Genomic DNA, 15,926 nt, shown 5'->3' with positions numbered 1-15,926 from the left:
CATAGCAAACAAAATAGATACACAGTTTTTCATGTGAGGCTGCCCCACCACCCTCCATCACATCACCGCTGACGGACCTAGTAAAGCGAAGATATAATTGTATCCTTTTTTATCGGAAAAATTATTGTAGGTACTTCAAATTGTCATTTTGCTTAACTGATGTATAGATTACCTTATTTTTATATTTAAGTAAATATCTTCGTCTTTTTACTTTTATTTATTTTTATATTACTATATTTATTTAAGTTTACAATATAAATAAAGAAGTACCCCTCATTTAGATTCAAATAAAAATACTATAAAATCAAATTCCCACCAAATCAAAATATGAAATTTCGTTTTTAGTGCAAAGTACAATTTAGGCTAAAAATAATGGCTCATTAAGTCAATATGTACTTCATATTAAAATCCCATAAAATCAAGTTTTCTTATTTAATGTATAAGGAATAAAAAACGCCAAAAATTATCTTGAAAAAATAATTAGTCTAAAAAATCATTTTTCATACTTAATCAATATTTGCACTTCCGCTAAAACATTTCTGAATCCGCCATTTCCATCATCACCATCACCATGCATTACTTTCTTAGCGTAGAATTTTATCTATAATAATAATATTCTGTACTATCCTCATGAGGTGTATCGATATATACGAGCATAGATATCACGCCTATATAATATGGTGACAGGGCTTTCATTCTCTAGCTTTCTAAGTTTCCAATTACCAATTAGTTTCAATGGATTATTCTCTCCCTTATGTAAACTCCATCACTGCTTTTTTATTTACAATAATCATCGTTTCCTATTACTTCTCACGCAGATGGAGACCTGCCAAATTAGTCCCAACTGAAGCCAAGGGTGCATGGCCGATATTTGGCCACCTTCCCTTGCTAGGAGGATCCACACCTCCTCACATCAAATTGGCAGCCATGGCTGACAAGTACGGGCCTCTCTTCACCATCCGACTCGGCGTCTATCCATCTCTCGTGATAAGCAGCAGTGAGATCGCAAAAGAATGCTTCACAACCAATGACTTGGTCTTAAACTCGCGTCCAAAGCTCGCGGTTGTGGATCACATTGGCTATAACTGCGCCATGTTTGGGTTTGCACCCTCCGGACCCTTCTGGCGAGAGATGCGCAAGATTACCACCTTGGAGCTGCTCTCCAACCGAAGGCTTGAGCTGCTCAGACACATTCGAGTCTCTGAAGTGACAACTTTCTTGCAAGAATTGTTCAAAACTTGGAGTACCGCGGAGAAAAGGGAGAGCAATAATAGCGACGGAGTTTTGGTGGAGCTGAAGCAGTGGTTTGGGGACATGACCTTGAACGTGATTCTTAGAATGGTGGCTGGAAAGCGTTATTCGGTTGCGGCGGATGAGGATGAGAAGACAGAAGCACGTAGGGTTCAGAGTGCATTGAAGGAGTTTTTTTATTATGTGGGGCTGTTTGTGGTGGGTGATGCGGTACCTTATCTTCGGTGGTTGGACTTGGGTGGGCATGAGAAGGCGATGAAGAGGATTGCGAAAGAACTGGACGCCATCGTTGGAGGGTGGGTTGAAGAGCACAAGAGAAGGAGGGCAAGAGGTGATGCTAAAGGGGAACCAGACTTCATAGACGCCATGCTTTCTGTGCTTGATGGTGCAGACCTTGGCGGTTTTGATGCTGACACAGTCAACAAAGCCACAAGCTTGGTAATCAAACATATGCCTAGCTTAATCTATATAATTTAGCTTTATATAAATAATTAATCAAATAAATTGTACTTTCGCAGAATATGATTGCAGGAGGTAGCGATACCACCATGGTCACATTAATATGGGCAATATCACTATTATTGAACAACCCTCACGTGCTTAAAAGCGCCCAAAACGAACTGGACACTGAAATAGGCAGACAAAGAGTTGTGAGTGAGTCAGATATAAGCAAGCTGGTCTACATCCAAGCCATAGTGAAAGAAACGCTGCGTTTGTACCCAGCAGCACCATTATCTGGACCACGAGAGTTCACCAAGGACTGCACCATAGGCGGCTACCATGTCTCAAAGGGCACCCGGTTGATCACGAACCTTTGGAAGATTCAAACCGACCCGAGAATATGGCCCGATCCATTGGAATTCAAGCCGGAGAGGTTTCTGACCAGCCACAGGGATGTTGATGTTAAGGGATTGCACTTTGAGTTAATTCCATTTGGAAGTGGGAGAAGAGCATGCCCTGGCTTGGCATTTGCCCTTCAAATGGTGCAATTTACGTTGGCTAGTTTTGTGCATGCGTTTGATATCTCCAACCCCTCGAATTCACCGATTGATATGACTGAGAGCTTTGGACTGACAAACATCAAGGCGACCCCTCTTCAAGTTCTCATCAAACCTCGTTTGCCCTCTCAACTTTATGGATAAAATGATAAAACAAGGATTTTTATTTAATTAATGGATGTATTTACTGTCAACGTTGCTATCCTAAATTATAGTTCATAGTTATATTTCTTTTTCTTTTTTTCAATATAATGTTGTTTGTCCCTGTATTGTTGGTATCTTAATTATAGGTGATCAGGTAGATAATCAAGCCCAAGTAGCTATTATTTTAAATTAGAGCCCAAGTGCGGAGAATATTCATACTGTACTCTAATCAATGTAGCACCCACGATCAGCAGCCATGTCAACCATATTCTGCTTGATTTCCCATGCAGAACTAATACTAATACAATGTAGCTGTTGTGATTAGTAATTAGATTGAACAAAAAAAAAAACCAATAAAGAGCACCACATCACTGTAAGCCACTGCCTAAAGTTCAATACAGGTAAACAGAGTGACAAATAGAGGTATACCGTACTTCTGCCTTCTTATATGTGAAGGATAGTATGCAAAATCAGAACATCCACAAGACAATAATGACAGAAAAATTAGTGTGGGCTTAATTTTGACAAAAGTCACACAAAATAAAGAAGAAAAACAGAACCCAGACCCAGAAATCTATAAGTGCATCCTCACCCTTACCTCACTTCTCCCACTTTTTTTTTTTCAAAAGGAGGAGGACAATCATTAATCAAAGTAGGGGATTACATTCCTCAAACAAGAGATTCTGAATCAAAGCAGGGGTCTCCCCAAACCAGAAACGGGTAAGATTATTGCTCAAAGCATAATGAGTCATATCTTAACACAAAATAATTTCCACACGACTACTCGAACTTTATAAATCAAAGAGAGAATTGATAGACTTATCCGAGTTCGAGGTCTTGTAAAACATCGTTACAAAATAAAACACCTAAAAATCCTTAAAGCCATAAACATTTAAACAGCTACAAAAGCTAAAAGTAATAACAAGGGATGGAGATACGGACCTCAAGAAACTCAAGGGGGGATCTCTACGGCCGCCGACTTGAGTCTGAAGAGCGAGATAACAAAACCTCACAGGCAGCTCTGATTATAGGAAGTCTTGCTCCATTTTGGGCAAAATACAAGTAGACTGGCTATTTTGACCAAAATAGAGACAGAGGAGATGTGGATGATGGGAATTTGGAGTCGGTGTTGGTAGGGGACGATGGAGTTCTAGCGGAGGCAAAGGAGTAGAGTGAGACTCAGAACTTGCCGCTTATACTTTGGTTTGCTGAGTTTGGCCCTCGCTTCAAATATTTGCTTGTATCAACAAATAAATATTTGAAATATGAGCTAAGGTGATTTTAGGGAGATTTTGAAAAAGGCCAAAGGAGAGAGAAATTTTTTAAAAGAAGCCAAAATGGACAAAAATACCCTTATTTATTTTTGAATTTCTTAAGGAATCCTTTACATTTGCATGTCTTTGGTTCAAAAGTTGAGAGATTTTTATGTCTTTTTTGAAAATGTTTTGGCTTTTTTCAAAAGTGAAAGTTTTTTTGTGGCTAAAACCTAAATTTACTGTGATTTTATTGGATAAGAACATAACAATTTAAAATTTCATGGCATCAATTACTTAGTTATATCATTTTAACTAAGTAATTGATGAGTTTATTACTTAATTGATGGTTATGTAATAGTAGTTAAATATGTTGAGTAACACAAAATGTTTTCGACTTGTTTAGTGATTCAAAACATTTATGGTACATGTAATATATGTGACAATTACTCATTTGTGGCAATAATATTTAAATATTTAATTTTTAATGATATTTTATTTTCTTATTGTATTAATACAACATGTTCGGAGACAACATTCATACTCTTGGTGATATTTTTTATTTGATTTCCGAAAAGAAAAAAAAACTATTTTCGACCATGACCTTTTGTCGGAAATAGAGTACATTTACTTCCGACAAAAAGTAGCTCGGCGGAAATATACAAGTTATTTTAATAATACCAAAATGCACCCTTGAAACTAGTTGATTATTACCCAGAAGAACTAGTTCCCATCAGAAATAACTAACTATTTCCGAGGGCATAATAAGTAACCATGGCACTTCTGACAACAGTGACTTTTGTTCGAAATACAACGAGCGCCAAGGTTTCCAGCAAAAAAAAAAAAATTTATTTCCGACATATTTTGAGACTTTTTTTTTAGGGTACTATCACTGTCGGAAATAAAACGCATCATGGTGACATGCTTCTGATGGTTCACATTTTTTAGTCGGAAAAGGCACATTTTTTCAAACATATATCACACGCCGCTAGGAAAAATTAGAAAGGTCTTCAAATCTTCAATCTTCTATAGCAGTGCAATTTTTACGGGATTTCAACTTGAGATGTCTTGACTTGCAAGTTTGGAGCATGTGGTTTGGTAGAAAATTATGAAACTTTGAAACAATGATCTTCAATGTCTTAGCTTTCATCTCCAATTGGCCTTGCACTAAAATTCATTCAAAAAGTCGATTTTTAGGCGAAATTCTTCCAAGAGCGCAGAATAGTTGAAAATAAGGAAAGTAAGGTAATAATTAATTTTTTCCTACAAAAATCAAATATAAGAGATTTAAAAATATAGGAAATAATGCACTTATCAAACTACCTCAAACCTATCTTTAGCTAGTCCTCGAGCAAAATTAGAACAAAAAACAAAAACAAAAAAGAAACTAACTAAACCACTTTTGCAAGTAAACTCGATGGCACTTAGCATGTGCCACAAGCTATTAAACCTCTAGGTGTCCCTAGTAGGAGGAGTTGTGTCACCTGAGGGTTACTAGTCATTATACCCACAAACTTTTTCCTACAAAACAAAGTTGTTAAAGGCACCACTTTAAACAAGCTAACAAAAACAAACATTTGCATCACTAAAGCTATGCCACTTTGAGTACATTGCATCTTGGTGTAACGTCTAATACCAAAAGTCATAACATCAAAGTTTAAATACAACTACACCCGAACGCCATGGAATTATTTTGCCTTGAATCTAATCGTCACCGGATATCACTCTATAATTTTTCTCTCCAAATCCTAGGCTTACACTCAAATGTCATATATGTGTATGAAGTTATGTAATGGACATCAAAATTTTAACACATATGCTTAGCTTGAAGAATGGAAATTTCTGAAAATAATGTTTCATGAAAAGAATCAAATACTAAGAACTAGAGTACATGCCTCACCTCGAAGCAAGATTTCCAAAAGATCAGTTAGGTCTTCTACTTAGATTGTAATGAAATGCTAGGCTCGAGTTAAGAAAGCAAGGAAAGGAATAACAAAAACTTAGGACATACCAAAGCATTATTCATGATCACATACACGGTCCGCTCCTTTTGAACATTTTGTAATACTTAGCGTCCAGGAATTGTGCATCTTTTCTATTCCGTTTGGAGTAATTTAATTTGACCTTTTATTCTTTTAAATTGCAAAATACTTTCCTTTTCTTTTCTTTTCTTCAGTATTCTTTTTGCAATTTTACACAGACACCTTGGTACACGCCAATTCTTTGGTGTAGAAATTAACTTTCTTATTTTCATCACTTTGGCACATCCTAAGCTATAAGGTATGGCTTAGAAACAGGTTACATAGGTAAAAGATAATAGGGGTGATGAAAGAAAGGTTAAGTATTTGGTTACAAAGGGGTTAATGACACACACAAAAGGGTAGGGTGAAAGGTCTTTTAGTGGGTGAAAACATGCATAGCCTAACATCATCTCTCTAATGGTCCATCCAAATTGGAAGCGACGTACCTGCAAAAATAAGAAAATTCTTTAGTATCCAATACAAACCTAATAAGAGCAATCTAATTAAGAATAAAATCGAAGATTGTTTAAGAGTAGAAACAATAAAACCCCTCTCAAAGAATGGCTTTTGGCTCAATATCTCACAAGGATAGTCTCCACTAATATTCCATAGTCATTTGAGCATAGCAACTCTGTCCACCAAAATATTACGAGTATGGTATTGTGAAATGCAAAGATTATAATGCAATAACCATTCATGGCAACACATTAGTAAAGCATTCATGATCAAAACATGGCATATACATCTCTATTAGCAAGAAAAAGTAATAGCTTTAACTAGAATTCACATTTCGAAAAAACTGCTTCTTTTCAATTTCGATCTTAGATCAGTTTTCAACAATTATCTCTTAAAGTACTGCACGGATTTTGACAAGCCTTATATGCCAAGAAAATAGACAAACAAACACACAACTATTCTTTAGACAAAATACTGAAAACATATTAAAACTGCATGAAAACTGAGGTTAAAAACAGAAAATAGTACATAATTGCAGAAAAATTCAAGTTGCAAACCTTTGTTAAGAAAAACAACTGTAACTTCCAAGCAAAAAGTCAGAAAACGAGCCTTATATGGCTGGATTCTGCACGAAAAACTGAAGAAGGCAACATGGGCCAAATCTTTAAATACATTACAGATGAAAACATTTTCAATGAAACATAAACACTAATGTTTTGCATGACTCGAAAAAGACTAAAAACAAAAACAAAACAAAAAAAACAAATGTTACCCACCTCAAACCTAAACCAAATATTGTCCTCAATGTTTAAAAAATATATATATATATATATATATATATAAGGAAGGACGAAGAATAGTAAAAGCAATGAACACGGGGAACACACAACCGAAAATTAAAAATATAAGGAACGAAGGTACCTAGTTGGGTTGCCTCCCAACAAACGCTTAGTTCAGAGTCAATAGCCCAACTTTCAAATATGTTATTTGGGATTATTGAGGAGGACGTTGGTCTCATCCTAAGAAATATGGCTGCCACATGTGGTTTCAATCAACAGCCTTTGACTTTGAAGGTTGTATCGTCATGATCATTCTTGATATGCTTGTTATGCCACTTCTTTGTATGGTCCTCGTAAATTCTCGCACTCTCATATGATTTATTCTGAAGTTCTTCTAACTCATTCCTTCCTAGGTTGTATGGTTTTGTTTCATCCAAGTATAAGGTAGGTTCGGCAACCCTTGGCTTTCATTCCCAACTCTCACAGTTCGTAACCCTTCTTCCACGTCAATAAGAGTTTCCAGTAATAAAGAATGGACTGCCCAAAATTAGACGTGTCTCAGTATCTTCTTCCATATCCAAAATCAGAAAATCAGCCAGAAATATGAATGTATCAACCTTTACTAGAACATCTTTAATAATTCCATCAGGATATGTGATTGATTTGTCCGCAATCTGCAAAGAAACAATAGTGGGTTTAATTTCACCAATACTAATCTTTTTAGCAACAAATAAAGGTAGTAAATTAATGTAAGAACCCAAATCACATAAAGCTTTTTCAAAGAAATTACTTCTAATAGTGCATAGAATTTTAAAACTTCTTCTATCTTTTTTCTTTAGTGGAAGCTTCCGTTGCAGGATGGCACTGCATTCCTCAGTTAGTTGGATTTTCTCATGATCACCAAATTTCCTTTTCTTGGAAAGGGTGTCTTTCATGAATTTTGCATAACTTGGCATTTGTTCCAAAGCTACAGCGAATGGAACGTTGATTTATACCTTTTTGAATGTCTCCAACAAATTAGAAGATTGCCCATATTTTATTTTTCTTCAGTCTCGCGGAAAAGGGATCGGTGAAATATACGGCTTCAATTGAGGAGAAGGAGTCGGCATAGCAGCATAATATTTCTTCTTTTTGGGATTTCTCAGCTTCTTCCTATATTTCTAAATTTTCTTTTTCCAAGTCAACCGTTGTATTCACTTGTTTTCTCGAAGTGTGATTGCCATTACTTGTTCTTGATTTTTTAGATTAATTTCGGGTCGGCTTCACAATACTCCTTGATTTCTTCCACTCAATACATTAGCTAGTTGGCCTACTTGCACCTCCAAATTCCGAATAGAAGCATGTTTTTTTCTAAAATTGAGTTTTTGTTTTAGTCATAAATTGGGTGGTAGACATAGTCAACTGAGTAAGCCCATCTACCAAATTTATTTTCTTCTCTTGAGGCGGAAAGCCAGGTGGTGGTATTTGCACATTCTGATTATTGCTCCATGAAAAATTTGGATGGTTTGTCAACCGGGGTTGTATGTGTTGGAATAATGATCATTCCTTTGTCGATTAAACTCTACAACTTGATGTACTTGCTCAGAGGACTCGAATGGGTTCCATGTAGTGCACTCAGAATTTGGATGAGGGTCTGCACAAATCGCAACCAAAATTAGTATTAGTGTTCACAGCATTAACACTCAAAGATTCAACTTTTGTTTCTTGTAAGGTTAGAAATTTGTGTTGTTAACAAAGCCATAGCATTGATTTCCAAGACCAAGACCCTAGCTGGCTTCAGATGCACCATTTCACTCCGCTATTGGTAACTGTTGGAAGCCAGGGTCTCCAATAGTTTGAATGCTTTGGTATCCCTTTTTGCCATTAAAGCACCTCTAGCTGCTGCATCAACTAATGTCCTACTTGTTTGACTCAACCCATTGTAAAAAGTCTGAACTTGAATTCAGCTTGGTAGCTCATGGTAAGGACACTTACGCAATAAATCTTTGAATCGTTCCCATGCTTCATAGAGAGGCTACTTATCATACTGAACGAACGACATAATATCTTGTTGGAATTTTGCAATTTTGGCCAGAGGGAAAAAATTTAGCAAGGAATTGCTTGGATAAATCATCCCAAGAACGGATGGAATCTTGTGGTTCTGACAGTAACCAAAGTTTGGCTTTATCCTTTAAGGAGAAAGGGAATAGCCTTAAACGAACTGCATCATCAGTTACCCTATTGAACTTATGCATTACAAATCTCCAAAAATATCGCAAGATGTATATTTGGATCTTCGTTCAGCATACCACAAAATACGGATGAACTTTGCAGCATGGTGATCATGGAAGGTTTAATATCAAAATTGTTGGCCGCTATAGCAGGACGTCAGATCATTAAGGGAGTTGCCATTGGGATGGCAAATTCCCTCATTGCTCTGTTAGCTTCATCCGCCATAGATGAGGGTGTCGGAAAAATACAATATGCTTGAAAAGAAAAAAGAAAAAATCAAATTAAACTCCGAATTAAAATATATTGATATTAATATAAAATAAAACAGTCCCTGGCAGAGATGCCAAAAACTTGTTGTGAAATTATTGCAAGCATACAATCCAAAAAAGTAATATAAAGATAAGTGAAGTGTCATTCCCACGAAGACTGTAATTTCTCTTTGAGTATCAATCATGATTAATGCAGAAGTTTATTTAAACAGTTAATTAGGAAGATTGATTGATTTAATTAAACTAAAACTGTTATGAAAAATAACAATTTAATTAACGATGGAATATCAAGTTTGATGAGACACTAGAGCATCAAATTTCACCATAACCAATTCCACTTAATTCTTATTGCCAATTAACCTTAGTTACTAACCATGTTGACAGTTGGTTTCTCCTAATTAACTCGCTATCCCCTCTCGGGCTCAAGCAAAAGTATCCTTAATTAACAACCTATTCTTTCTAGAGCAACGAATTTAGAAAATCAAGAACCCATTAAGTTCTATGAGAACCTGTAAGAAAACTGCATGAGTCATGTTAGTCCCTCTCAGGCACTCATTCAAGACATAGTATTTGTTACAAGAAGCAAACACCAAACATCTCATCTCGGTCTCCGTTTGGATCATCAATTAAATATTAGCTAGATATTTAAGGAATTAAGAACAGTAACAAATACTTAACATGGAATAGTAATAAGAAATTAATATAACTATAAAAATTAAATATTCATGGTTAGGCTACATTGTAGCCCTAGGACGAGAAATTAGTTCATGACAAAAGAAAAGATAAACAAGAGAATTGTTGTCATAAAACCGATTTGGTAGATGAATTTGATCTCTGGATTCTCCACAGCAACACCTTCGTAAGCTCCAAAAGCATTGTGGCAGCAACTCTTGGCTCTCTCTTTGATATATTTGTGGGTGTAGTGAAATATGGGTCTATGGTAGAAAAGATTAGAGTGACTTTACATAGTTTAAAACAACTAAACCCTAATCTAAAAAGGCCGGAAAAACTCTCCTAAAGCAAAACAAATTCCTAAATAATTAAGGAAACAAACTAGGAAAGAATCCTTATTTGACGTGGAAACACGTCAGCCAACTTGCACACACATTTTTGGGTCGTTCTACTTCCTAGAAAATTCTGGAAAAATATGAGAAACGAAGCTTGATCTCTAAGCTTTCCAAGCATATATCACACCCACTAGGAAAAATTGAAAATGTCGATTTTCAGTTGAAATCCTTCTAAGAACGCAGAATAGCTGAAAATAAAGAAAGAAAGTTAATAATGCTCTTTTTAATTAACTTTTGCTACAAAAATCAAATATAAGAGGTATTAAAATATATAAAATAATGCACTTATCAACATGGTATAAACATCATACATGTGTATAATCTTATCTTACTTGATGGTCCAACCTTTTGATATAAATCTACAAAATGAGATGGACAAATGCTATTCTTGGAAAGGAATAGTCTACTAGAAGTTACGTACGGGAAATAAATTTGTCGATTTTTGAGCAATGGTCTGTGTCTCGTAGCAGTAGCAAACAAATTAGATACATAGTTTTTCATGTGAGGCTGCCCACCACCCTCCATTACCAATTTACCATCACCGTGCATGCGTATGGAAATGAAGCAGGAAAAGTTGGGAAGCAGACATCGCCTCTTTAACCAGTGAAAATCATCTTTTTGCTGCCGATAAGTTGAACCAATAAAATTAAGTTGCAAAATGGAAATGAAGCAGGTGAGTCAAAATTAATGACATTAGGATCCTTCCAAGTATAACAAATACAATGATATGACCAGGAATCTCTCTCGCTTTTCAAGTCATGCAACTTACTTTGGGTTTGAAATCGGAACAAAAGATGATTAATCATTTCATATGTGTGAGGCTTCTGGATACAAACCAATATAACAAGGCAACCCCGCCCATTGGAGATATAAATCTGCAAAATGACGTGGACAAATGTTAAGCTGGGATAAGAATTGAATTTTCAACCGCAGCAAACAAATCAAATACATAGTTTTTCATGTGAGGCAGGGCAGCTCTGAGAGTGTGCAAGTGGTGTCACCGCATAAGGCTTCTAATTTTTAAGAACTCTAAAAAAATTTTACGTGTATATTATGTATATTAATATTATAGGTATTATATATATACTTGAGCGTGCAAAAAAGTAACACAAACTGTGTATTTGGCAGTGACGAAACCAGAATTTCATGTGTGTGGGGATATCTTACAAATTATAAAGAATCAAAAGTTCAAACTCACAATGCATACGAAAAATAGTATATATATATATATATCACTATGTCAAGAATTATATTGCTTATTGGTTACAATCATAATTGTCCTCGACAAAGGGATAGACAAATACATTTTAAGCAAGAAAAATTGTAAGAGATAGACAAAGAGTAGCGATTTAGCAAATATCTTTAAAGCTTTTCCCCCCATTAAATCCAATGGAAAGAAAAAATCAAAATTTCACAAACTAAAAAAAACCTTAGGTCCCTTCATGTATTCATAGCATACATGAAAAAAAATGTTTTATGTAAAAATATTGACTAAGTATGAAAAATAGTTTTTTGAAATAATCATTTTTTCTCAAGATAATTTTTGGTGGCTTTTATTCCTTACACATCAAATAAGAAAACTTGATTTTATGGGATTTTAGTATAAAGTATATATTGACTTAATGAGCCATCATTTTTAACCAAAATCGTATTTTGCACTAAAATCAATTTTTCATATTTTGATTTGGTGGGAATTTGATTTAGTATTTTTATTTGAATCCAAATATGGAGTAATATAAAAATAAATGAAAGTAAAAGGACAAAGACATTTACTTAAATGCTAAAAACGGAAACAAGGTAATCTATACACTTGGAGTGCACCACCACCAATTAAGCAAATGGGCAATTTGAAGTACCTCATTATGCCTTAATAGATCCACCACAACACATATGGGTATATATCAAAACATAAAGTATTTAAAATAATATACATATAGAAATACATAACAGTATATTACTTTTAAAATATATAAAAACTTAAGTGGGGGCTCGGGACCACACGGGTCCCAGTGTGGCTCTGCCCCTGGTATTTGGTTGAGTTGAAATTCATACCCTTGATTTTAGTAGGCGAGTTGGGTTCAAGTCCATGTTGTGTCATGCAGTAGTTGTACTTTTACATTTCTACTTATTATTATTATTATTATTGTTAACAACAGAAAAAAGAAAAAGAAAAAGGAAACACGTCAAAGAAGAGGAAAGCAATATGTACAAGCTTTCTTCAATCAAACAAAAGAATCTGGACTGTATGTTTTCACCCATTCAAAATGAAACAAAAAAAGCTCATGTCTTCTTCCTCTTCCATTTTCTCAAATTGAAACATTAAAACTTTTATGAATGTTATTGCATGCTAATAGATGATGAATTTTAATTTAATTATTGAAAAAATTGTTTTATTGTGTTAAGTCATGGCAAATTTTTTTATAAATATTTTTGCATTAAATTAAGGACTCTCATTTAAATTTCACTCAGGATCCTCAAAATCTCAGCACCAACCCTGAAGTTGACCCACCATCCACCATGCATGCGTATTGAAATTACGAATATTGATTTCATTGCGCCGATGGAGAATACGTTCACCACAGCAATTAAGCTAGTAGAAAAGGCCAAAACGGCACTGGAACTAATAAATAATGTGAGCAGGAGGCTATGCTATCTCTTTTTTGGTCACTCAGAATTAGAGATAGAGAAATCGTATCTTCCTGGGGGAATGCTAGCAACCTTCTCTCTAACCTTCTCTTTTGGACATTCTCCCTTCTCCTCATGACATGTGTCATTTTCTTTACACTTAAAACAATGACATTAATGCATTAGACAATATATCTTTTGTTCCCAAATTTACCCTTATTAAATGTATTAACTTTATATTTCCTTCAATTTACAACTTAACTTAAACAATTAAATTTTAAAAATAAACATTAAAAGTTCAATTAAATAAATATTTAAAAATAAAAACGAAGTATACTTCCCTAAAAAAAAAAAATTTGGTTTCAAAAATAAGTATTGCAATAAAACCTTTCAAAATTATGGAATTTTAAAAAAATACAGATAAATATTTTTTTAAAATTAATGAACATTCTAATTAACTAAAAAAGTTAAAAGGTAAAAAGCAAACAGAAAAAAAAATATATGACGTTAATTTTGTGGAAGAATTTAAAATTCTCTTTTAATTTTTTAACAAGGTAAAAATAAAAGTTAGTTTGTCCAATGCATTTAACAAAGGTAAATTTGAAAAACAAAACATACATTGTCTAATGTATTAATGACATTGTTTTAAGTGTAGAGAAAGTGACACATGTCATGAAGAGAAGAGAGTAAATTCAAAAGAGAAAATTAAAGAGAAGGTTATTAGCATTCCTCGTCTTCCCGAGTAGATAGAGTGATATACCCCAAGTAAAAAACTCGGTTGATTGTTCAATAATTAGACTTGTCTACCACGTGGCGTTGAAGTTTGAACAATCTTCACAGCGTGCTATACTAGCGGACAAACTAAACGCATCGTTTTTCATATGATAATGTTACTTTTGACGTGATCAATGCGTTACTTCCTTAGCGTAGAATTTTATCTATAAAAATAATTACATGAGGTGGTATCGATATCACGCCTATATAATATGTGTGACAGGGCTTTCATTCTCTAGCTTTCTAAGTTTCCAATTACCAATTAGTTTCAATGGATTATTCTCTCCCTTATCTAAACTCCATCACTGCTTTTTTATTTACAATAATCATCATTTCCTATTACTTCTCACGCAGATGGAGACCTGCCAAATTAGCCCCAACCGAAGCCAAGGGTGCATGGCCGATATTTGGCCACCTTCCCTTGCTAGGAGGATCCACACCTCCTCACATCACATTGGCAGCCATGGCTGACCAGTACGGGCCTCTCTTCACCATCCGCCTCGGCGTCCATCCATCTCTGGTGATAAGCAGCAGTGAGATAGCAAAAGAATGCTTCACAACCAATGACTTGGTCTTAAACTCGCGTCCAAAGCTCGCGGTTGTGGATCACATTGGCTATAACGGCGCCATGTTTGCGTTTGCACCCTCCGGACCCTTCTGGCGAGAGATGCGCAAGATTACCACCTTGGAGCTGCTCTCTAACCGAAGGCTTGAGCTGCTCAGACGCATTCGAGTCTCTGAAGTGACAACTTTCTTGCAAGAATTGTACAAAACTTGGAGCACCGAGGAGAAAAGGGAGAGCAATAATAGCGACGGAGTTTTGGTGGAGTTGAAGCAGTGGTTTGGAGACATGACTTTGAACGTGATTCTTAGAATGGTGGCCGGAAAGCGTTATTTGGTTGCGGCCGATGAGGATGAGAAGAAAGAAGCAAGTAGGGTTCAGACTGCATTGAGGGAGTTTTTTCATTATTGGGGGCTATTTGTGGTGGGTGATGCGGTGCCTTATCTTCGGTGGTTGGACTTGGGTGGGCATGAGAAGGCAATGAAGAAGATTGGGAAAGAACTGGACGCCATTGTGGGAGAGTGGGTTGAAGGGCACAAGCAAAGGAGGGCAAGTGGTTATGCTAAAGGGGAACAAGACTTCATAGACGCCATGCTTTCTGTGCTTGATGGTGCAGACCTCGGCGGTTTTGATGCTGACACAGTCAACAAAGCCACAATCTTGGTAATCAAACATATGCCTATAGCTTAATCTATATCATTTAGCTTAATATAAATAATTAATCAAATAAATTGTACTTTTGCAGACTATGATTTCAGGAGCTAGCGATACCACCATGGTCACATTAACATGGGCAATATCACTATTATTGAACAACCCTCACGTGCTTAAAAGAGCCCAAAATGAACTGGACACTGAAATAGGCAGACAGAGAGTTGTGAGTGAGTCAGATATAAGCAAGCTGGTCTACATCCAAGCCATAGTGAAAGAAACGCTGCGTTTGTACCCAGCAGCACCATTATCTGGACCACGTGAGTTCACCGAGGACTGCACCATAGGCGGCTACCATGTCTCAAAGGGCACCCGGTTGATCACGAACCTTTGGAAGATTCAAACCGACCCGAGAATATGGCCCGATCCATTGGAATTCAAGCCGGAGAGGTTTCTGACCAGCCACAGGGATGTGGATGTTAAGGGATTGCACTTTGAGTTAATTCCATTTGGAAGTGGGAGAAGAGCATGCCCTGGCTTGGCATTTGGGCTTCAAATGGTGCAATTTACGTTGGCTAGTTTTGTGCATGCGTTTGAAATCTCCAACCCCTCGAGTGCACCGATTGATATGACTGAGAGCTTTGGACTGACAAACGTCAAGGCGACCCCTCTTCAAGTCCTCATCAATCCTCGTTTGCCCTCTCAACTTTATGGATAAAAGGGCTTGTCGAATATGAGTCTCTATATTTTTTATTTCTTAGTCATATACTTATCATTCTCTAAATTTGTGTAAAACTTAATTTCAAACATAAATGACCGAGTAGAATATAAGAGGTCATAGTATTCCTATGTTTTTATATTGTTG

General features: G+C 35.8%; 2 protein-coding genes across 2 annotated transcripts; both read left to right on the top strand.

The window, feature by feature from the left end:
* LOC18789112 (cytochrome P450 CYP82D47) lies at window positions 646-2,704 on the top strand. The gene is made up of 2 exons (XM_007222560.2): window positions 646-1,689; window positions 1,770-2,704. The coding sequence occupies exons 1-2, from the start codon at window positions 736-738 to the stop codon at window positions 2,391-2,393; spliced, it is 1,578 nt and encodes a 525-aa protein (XP_007222622.1). The 5' UTR covers window positions 646-735; the 3' UTR covers window positions 2,394-2,704.
* Window positions 14,090-15,926, top strand: LOC18789083 (cytochrome P450 CYP82D47). The gene is made up of 2 exons (XM_007222561.2): window positions 14,090-15,073; window positions 15,156-15,926. The coding sequence occupies exons 1-2, from the start codon at window positions 14,120-14,122 to the stop codon at window positions 15,777-15,779; spliced, it is 1,578 nt and encodes a 525-aa protein (XP_007222623.1). The 5' UTR covers window positions 14,090-14,119; the 3' UTR covers window positions 15,780-15,926.

This window comes from Prunus persica, chromosome G1 (genome assembly GCF_000346465.2).
Source record: "Prunus persica cultivar Lovell chromosome G1, Prunus_persica_NCBIv2, whole genome shotgun sequence".
Taxonomy (NCBI): domain Eukaryota; kingdom Viridiplantae; phylum Streptophyta; class Magnoliopsida; order Rosales; family Rosaceae; genus Prunus; species Prunus persica.
The sequence above is the reverse complement of the archived record's forward strand: the minus strand, read 5'-3'. Positions and strand labels throughout refer to the sequence as shown.